The sequence below is a fragment of the Quercus suber genome, unplaced genomic scaffold, assembly GCF_002906115.3.
Source record: "Quercus suber isolate HL8 unplaced genomic scaffold, Cork oak 2.0 scaffold_31, whole genome shotgun sequence".
NCBI classification, from domain to species: Eukaryota; Viridiplantae; Streptophyta; class Magnoliopsida; order Fagales; family Fagaceae; genus Quercus; species Quercus suber.
In genome coordinates, this window is record NW_027069496.1 from 1,435,546 (window position 1) to 1,443,495 (window position 7,950).

At 36.1% G+C, this 7,950-nt stretch overlaps 1 protein-coding gene across 1 annotated transcript in view; it reads right to left on the reverse strand.

Moving 5' to 3' along the window:
* Positions 1-1,201, reverse strand: part of LOC112022947 (uncharacterized protein At5g41620) — a gene marked incomplete in the record, with an annotated part of 4,044 nt that extends 2,843 nt beyond the window's left edge. Inside the window, 1 exon segment of the mRNA XM_024055569.2 lies at positions 489-1,201. Coding sequence (XP_023911337.2) covers positions 489-860 — 372 coding nt within the window.
* Between the last annotated feature and the right edge of the window lie 6,749 nt (positions 1,202-7,950).

Below are 7,950 nucleotides of genomic sequence, written 5' to 3' on the forward strand. Positions count from 1 at the left end.
AAAAAAAAAAAAAAAAAAAGTAGAGTGAATGAGGAATTGTTAAAGATTGGATTTATAAACTTAAATTGAGGAATTGTTACTAGTCTGAACAACTAGAAACCATGTATTAAAATTCTCCTATTTCAATGAAACGGATCCATCAAGACGTGCCCAAGAAAAGTCATGCTTAGGAAAATGCAAACAAAAAGTCATGAATCCAAAGTAGAAACCATTCAGTTGAAAACTTGGAACTGAATTCCCCAAATGAACATGTGAAATTATAAAGTATATGGTAATGAACCAAAAATTGAAAATAAAACTTGTGCTAAATTTAAATATGTGATCAATTCACGGAGCCAAGAAAATTATAGCTAAATTTAACACTTCAACAACCAAACTAGTGGAATGGCCTTGCCCGGGAAAAACATCAAGAAAACAAGAGAGAGACAAAGACCAACAAGAACACATGAAAAGTTAACTTACAGAACCCACAAAGGTAAAAGTGGTACCTGCTTAGGTGGGGTAGTAGGAGGGTCAACCAAGTGTTTGGAAATCTGAAACCCCTTGTTTTCCATGCGTTTGTGGCGGCGAAGCCTAGCACCATTCTTGCCCATTTTAGCAACGGGGTAGTAGTGGTGGGGCTGAATCTCCCAGAGGTTAGCACAGAGCTTTCTAGCAGAGATTGATGTGGATATGTTGGCGTTGTTGGGAAAGGTGAGGTTGTTATCAAGCTCAAGTCTCCATGTGGGTGGTGGAGTACAAGGGCCTCCTCCTCTTTTCCCCACCAACAACATACCTTGTTTCAACTTTTTCACCATTAATCCTTGCTTTTTTTTCTCTTCTCTCTCACTCTCCCCACCACCTTTTTCTTTCCTTTCCATCTTTACTCTCTTTCTCTTCAAAATTCAAACTTTGTGTGTGCGCTTCACTGTTTCACCCACGTTGCTTGCTCTTTTTTGACTGAAAAGGTTCTCTCTCTCTCTCTCTCTCTCTCTCTCTCTCTCTGTTTCCCTCTCCACAGTTCAGTTCAGACACTGTTCTGCCTCGCTGCTTCTTTGTCTGTGCGCATCTTTTGGCTCTTTGTCCTTCTTTATTTCTTCCTCTTTCTTGCAATTTAGTTTGACCCGTACAACTAGGTAGCTCTAGCCACATCAAACGTAAATTGGGATTGGGATTGGAATTGGATGCTCTTATCATCCTGGGCCCGCTTATTATTACAGCCGGCCGGGAACAAAACAACAAAGAAACAAAAAGAAAAAAGAATATCAACCTCTGGTGAAACCGTTTTTAATATTTAAATATTAAAAATTATGAGTTAAAAAAAAATAATGCTTATTATAAGGGATTTTTTTATAAGACTATAAATAGGTTAGGTCCTTTTAAATATATATTATTATAAGTTTTTTTTTTTTTAATTTTTCCCTTCTTATTATGTGTTAAAAATTATTAATATTTTCAAAAAAATAACACTGAGAGTCTGATTGGTAAAATTTTTTTAGTAATATAAAAATACATATTATTGTAACTAAACAACAATTTTATTATTTAAAAAACCATTACCAAATAGGCTTAAATTTAAAAAACTTTCCTTGTTAGTTTTTTGTTTTCAATTAACATTATTCAATAATATTTTTATAAATATGTTAAAGACCTGTAAGATTGAATTTAATCAACCATCTAATTGACTTTATTCCGTAACCAATTTGCTTGTAATTTAGCACTTAGTAACCCTGTATTTAGGTGGGAAAATTGTAAGGGTAGTGTGTGAGAAGATGTGAAGAAAAGCTCAAGAGTGTGCAAGAAAAACAGAGTCTCGCGACTAGGACTCGCGGGTGGTTCGCGACTGGTAAGCCGCGAAATGTAGTCACGTGAGAGGCACACTAGGAAGCTGAAGGGTCGCGCCAGCTGTCACGTTACAAGACAAAAGTTCCAGTCTGGCCAGGCCGTTACGTCGCGACTTGATTTCACAACTTGGCCAAGCCACGAGTTCAAGTCGCCAACTTGCCCTGTTTGGCAAAAACTGACGTTTTGCATTCCCTTCTCACCCTACTATATATACACCCTTATACCCATCATTTTGAGAGAGCTTCCAGAGAGAATTTTGTGAGAGAAAACCCTAGAGAAATACAAGATTGATTCATCCCCAATCTTCATCTAAAGAGACTCTACAAATTCCTCTACTCTCTTCCTCTCCATTGTCATACCCTTGAGAGGTCATTTACCAAACCCTTGTCTCACCACACCCACGTCTGTGAGAAGGTCCATTTGGTGCTTTGGGAAGCAGTTTGGAAAGGAACCAATATACATTGGTTGATGCTGTGGTCAAGTAGCGGAATCCAAGAAGCTAGAGAAGAAATAGGTTCGGCGTAACCTCGTTGGAGCAAGAAACTTGGAGGGCTTAGGTACTTGGGTAGATTAGGCTTGGAGGGTCTTCTGCTGTTCATGTATCCCAACTATATTCTTTAGTGGATTATTTGACCGCTTGGAGGGCGGCGGAGAGGTTTTACGCCGAGAACTTCGGTTTCCTCTTCGATAACACATCGTGTGTTGTCCGTGTGTTTGCATCTTCTTTCCCTTTACATTTGCCTTATATTTACTGCTGTGGATGTGTTTATATTTGGCTTAGATTGTTCTATCAATTCTGTTATAAGTTTGTTATCATATTCCGCACATAAATTGTTTGATATAAAGCTTGAATTGGTATTTGTGTTATTTGGGGTCTAAACGTTCAAAGGTGTTGTATACCCTTATTGAACTTTCAAGACCGTAAACCCCAATCAGACCACACTAAACAGAACTTCTCTTCTCTCTCTCTCTCTCTCTCTCTCTCTCTCTCTCTCACGCGCCCAAGACTTCTTTTCTCTCTCTGTCTCCTACCATTCAGGTCTAGATTCCCTCTAACGCCTCAAACTCCTCTCTCTCCCTCTTTCACATGAGACTGGACTCTATCTCATCTTTACTCCTCTATTTACTCATTCTTGTTGCTGGTATTGATTATGTACCATTCCGATCTTTCATTTTCCTTCAATACCTTGTTTTTTTTTCTTTTTGAAGTTTTTGGGAGTTGGGTCTTTGTGTAATCAAAGAATGTAGGTAATCTGTTGATAATATTGTTGTGGGTAGTAGTTGCCTCTAGACAATCAGATTTGGCAGCATTGTTGGAGCTAATGAAGGGCATTGTGAAAGACCCATCCGGGCAAGTGCATTTTTTCAGATTTAAAGAAACCTTCACAAGTTTCACAAAACCCATCTTATAATAATATTTATCAATTAAAATGTTATGTGCAGAAGGAAAAGAAGATTATGGAGACATTAAAAAACCATTAACGTACAATTTCAAAGATTTGTTCAAACCTTGATTTGCAGTCAGATCTGTGGATTTTTTGAGTTCAAGCTAGAGTCTTTGATACGTGGGTTTTGCGGTGGTTGTTGACGGCGACAAAGGTGACTTGCTTCACCTTGGAATGCTTTGATAGAGATGAGAACCACCGAGAGAAGGTCGAGCAGTGGGTTTTGAGGACACAAAGAAAAAGTAAAGAGGAAAGGAGCAGGGGAGGGGGATATTTTGAGACTAGCATAAAGAGAGCTTATAGTATAGTAAGTTAACACATGTTTGAAAAGGAATTTGCAAACTAGTATCTTGAGTTTTTGAAACTCAAATTCTATATAAAACTCGAGGCTTAAAAGACTCGTTTCCTACTTGTTAAGTTGAATACTATTATGATACGTAGATCTCGAGCTTTTAAGACTCGATTTGTAACTCGAGTTTTACAAACTCGTTTTATGCTGGTGCTACCCTGCCTGCTTCAATTTCATTTCCATCTTCATTGTCATCATCATCTTTCAATAACAATCAATCCCCAACAAGTTATTGCCTTTTGTTGGCGAAGGCAGCGATGGCGGAGCTGGGAATGGACGTGGCGGTAGTAATGGAGGCTGGAGTGGAGGAGCAGGAGGAGATGGGAATGATTTTGGTAATTATTCTATGTTGTTGCAAATCCACGATTTGCTATCAAGGTTCTAATGGAAGAGGTGGTGGGTGTCACTGCTTGTGTTCTTGGAGACATGGGTTGCCTTCGTTTGCGTTTGAGATCCACTGAAAAGCAAGGGAAGAAGAAGAAGAAGACGAAGGTTGATCTGAACGGGAAAAATGGTGGAACTCGAGTTTCTAAAACTCAATTTCTACGTGGAATTTTTTCCACATCAGATGTCACCGCTTAGGTCTCGAGTTTTAAAAACTTGAGTTTTACTATTGAACTCGAGTATTAAAAACTCGAGATATTAGTTTTCCAGTTTGTTTTGCAATAGGACAACAAACAATATTCTTAGAAAATTAACACTAAATGGAAAAAAAATTCAACAAGGGAGAAAAGAAAAGAGAGAGGGTCTGTGCAACAGTAAAATGAGGGACTTTTTCACAAAATTATACAGTCTTCTGGTGAACCATATCACTTGTCTACTATTCCACTAAAAGACTCTCATTTATTTAAAATTGATGAGTCAGTAATCAATTTCTATTTAATTTTTTTTTTAACTTAGCTATTTTAAATAGGTGGGAGTTTTTTAGTGAAATGGTGGACCACGTCCCTTGTCTACCATAAAGACCTTATAATTTCTCGACTTTCTCTCTCTCCAAATAAAATAAAAATACTTTTACTGTGATTGTAAGTTTTTTTTTTTTTTTTTTTTTTACATATACACATATCAAACACCAAACACATAATTATGTTTTTTCACATTTTAAAATATGTTATTTGAAATATGGCACCAAACACATTTTCTGCATTATGAATATTTTAAACACGTATTTTCACAACACTTTTTAAACTACAGTTTTTACATTATTTTGAACAACGATGCTTGAAATCTATACCAAATAGGCACAATTTGGCTTGATTTTGATGACTTTACTCTCTTTTTCTTTTGGCCCATGAAGATTTAAAAATGAACAATAAATATAGACAGATTTTTTCGATCATTTTCCAAAAATATTAAGATATATTTGAATCTCTCTTTTTTTTTTTTGGTGATTAGTGTCAATAAAAATGTTATTAGACTAGGAGTGTATACGAGAGTTAGGTGACTTGGGATGCATAGGTTGAGGCTGATATTCCTAATCAAACTCTTATTTGCAAGTTAGATATATTTCAATCCATTACCAATCCATCAACCTTTAAAAACAAACAAGACAGTTGAAAATCTAAACAATTTTGAATCGATAGGTTAGGCAGGTTTAGTAAGTTGATGAATTTACTCAAAACACATTTATACTTAAGGCATTTTAAATGGGCCATAAGATAGAGATTTTTAGTTGATATTTTTAATGGGTATTATTTCAAATAAGTCTTTGTTCTCACAAATAAATATAAAAAAAGGAAAGAGAAAAATAACAACATTATTTATTCTTAAATAAATATATACTAATATACTAATATATAATTGTAGTCAAACAAGTCGATTCTCAATAAATTAGGGCACGTTTGGTAGACTGTAATAGACACTGTAATGTAATAGATATTCCTATAGCATAACTATTCGGTTGTTTGGTTATGTTTTTATTACAATGAATATTTATTTCTTTTGAATAGCTATTCTTTAAAATGAGGAATAACCATTTCTTATCAAAAGTACTAAATATCTATTCCTTCACCTTGTATAATAACTTCTAAAAAAAATTTCCTAAAAAACCATTAGTTGTCACATCTTCAAAAGGAAAGAAAATAAATTTTCCTTGTTATTAATTATTAGCTCTATTTTGAACACCCTAAAATAAGTGTATTTTAGGAAATTTGACTTAAAAATGATTTAATTACACATTCTTTTTATACTCTACTAAATTATGGATGCATATTTAGAATTTTATTCCTAAATAGTCACAAAACTAATGAATAGTAATACTTTTTACATTCCAACTTAATGTAGTCATTGTAATACTTATTCATATTCCCATGTAATAATCATTATAGTGTACCAAACATGCCCTTATAAAAACCTCAACCCAAAAGTCAAATTGACCTGCTAATTTGATAGTCATATGCCCAACCTACATTGCCTCATATAATAAACATACATGGGTTGGCATGAGTAAGCGGGTCAGGCAAATTTTTTTGTATAAACCTATGTTACAATTCATGTGCTTTCATCACAACTTATCATATCAACAGTTATAAAAAAGATTATAAAATATTTTGTATCCCTAACATTGCTAGCACATGAATTAGTACTAAGTTTCTGGATTGAAAGCTCAAGATTTCAAGAAGGCATGAAGATCATTACTAAGAACAAGCGCACCCTCAATGGAACTTAGTTAAGAGAGAGGGGGGGGGGGGGAGGGGGGGGGGGGGATCCTTTCTGAATGTTCAATATGTGTGTAAAACACCCTTGAACGTTTAGACCCCAAATTACAAATTATCAACTCAAGCTTATTATTAAACAATTAATGTACGGAACATGACCATAAGCCAAACACAGAATTGATAAACAATCTAAGTCAATTATAATCACATCCACAGTAGAAAATAAAAGGCAAAGATAAAGGGAAAAGAGATACAAACACAAGGACAACACGCGATGTATTATCGAAGAGGAAACCGAAGCTCTCGGCGTAAAACTTCTCTGCCGCCCTTGGCATAAAACCTCTTTGCCGCCCTCCAAGCGGTCAATAATCCATTAGAAAATGTAGTTGGGATACATGAACAGCAATAAACCCTCAAAGCCTAATCTATCCAGGTACCTAAGCCCTCTAAACTTCCTGCTCCAATGAGGTTACGCTGAACCTTTTTCTTCTCTAACTTACCGGATTCCGCTATAACCCATAGCATCAACCAATAATCATTGGTCCCTTCTAAACTGCTTCCCTTAGCACCAAAAGAACCTTCTCACAGACATGGGTATGGTGAGAAAAAGATTTGGTCAAGAACCTCTCAAGAATGTATCAATGGAAAGGAAGAAAGTAGAGGAATTTGAAGAGTCTCTTAGTGAAGATTAAAGATGAGGCAATCTTGTTTTTCTCTATGGTTTCTCTCTCAAAATTCTCTCTAGAAGCTCTCTACATTTCGTGAGAATGAGGGGTATTTATACTAGGGTGAGAATGAAATGTGAAACATCAAATTTTCCCAAACAGGGTGTTCTGGCGACTTGACCTCGCGACTGGGTTGAGTCGTGAGTTCAAGCTGTGAGTTAACTACCTGGCCAGCCTGGGACTTTTGTCTTGTAGTGCAACAGCTGGCACGACTCTTCAGCTTTTGGCATACTTGGCACGTGTGCACCTTCTGGCGACTTGCAAGCCACGAGCCATCCGCGAGATCCAGTCGTGAATCCCTGTTTCTTTGCACAATCTTGAGCATTTCTTCACACTTTCTCACTCACTACCCTTACAAGATTCTCACCTAAATACAGGGTTACTAAATGCTAAACAAGCAAATTTGGCACGGAATAAAGCCAATAAGATGGTTAATTAAATTCAACCTTACAACTCCCCCTTTGGCCATTCTTTGACAAAACTCTAAAACAAACTCTAGACTTAACGTGTGAGTTGGGAACAGTTGGAAAACTCACTTACACCTAACTCTAGAATCTGAGAAGCTCTTGAACCATAAACCAAAACATCTTCTGAAACACAATAACACAATAAGATCATTGTATGCAAAAAACATGTAATGCATATACAACAAGCACAATGCGATCAAGCAAAATGGAATAAAGTAATAAACCATGGTTTGACCAAACAAGCAATCATTGTAAGAAAGTGACCACAATGTTCATTCTCACTTGGAATGAACATTAGGACACTCAAGCTGATAAGCACGAAGCAAGTTACTTGAATGACCAACACTCAACCAATGCACAATACATAAAGTATATGCATCTAGGAATAAAATCCTACAAGGGCACAAGAGTGAGAGTACTTAAAGAAAATGCATAACATTTTGCTTGAAGTACAAACCAACAGCATAAAGGCTGCAACAGCAT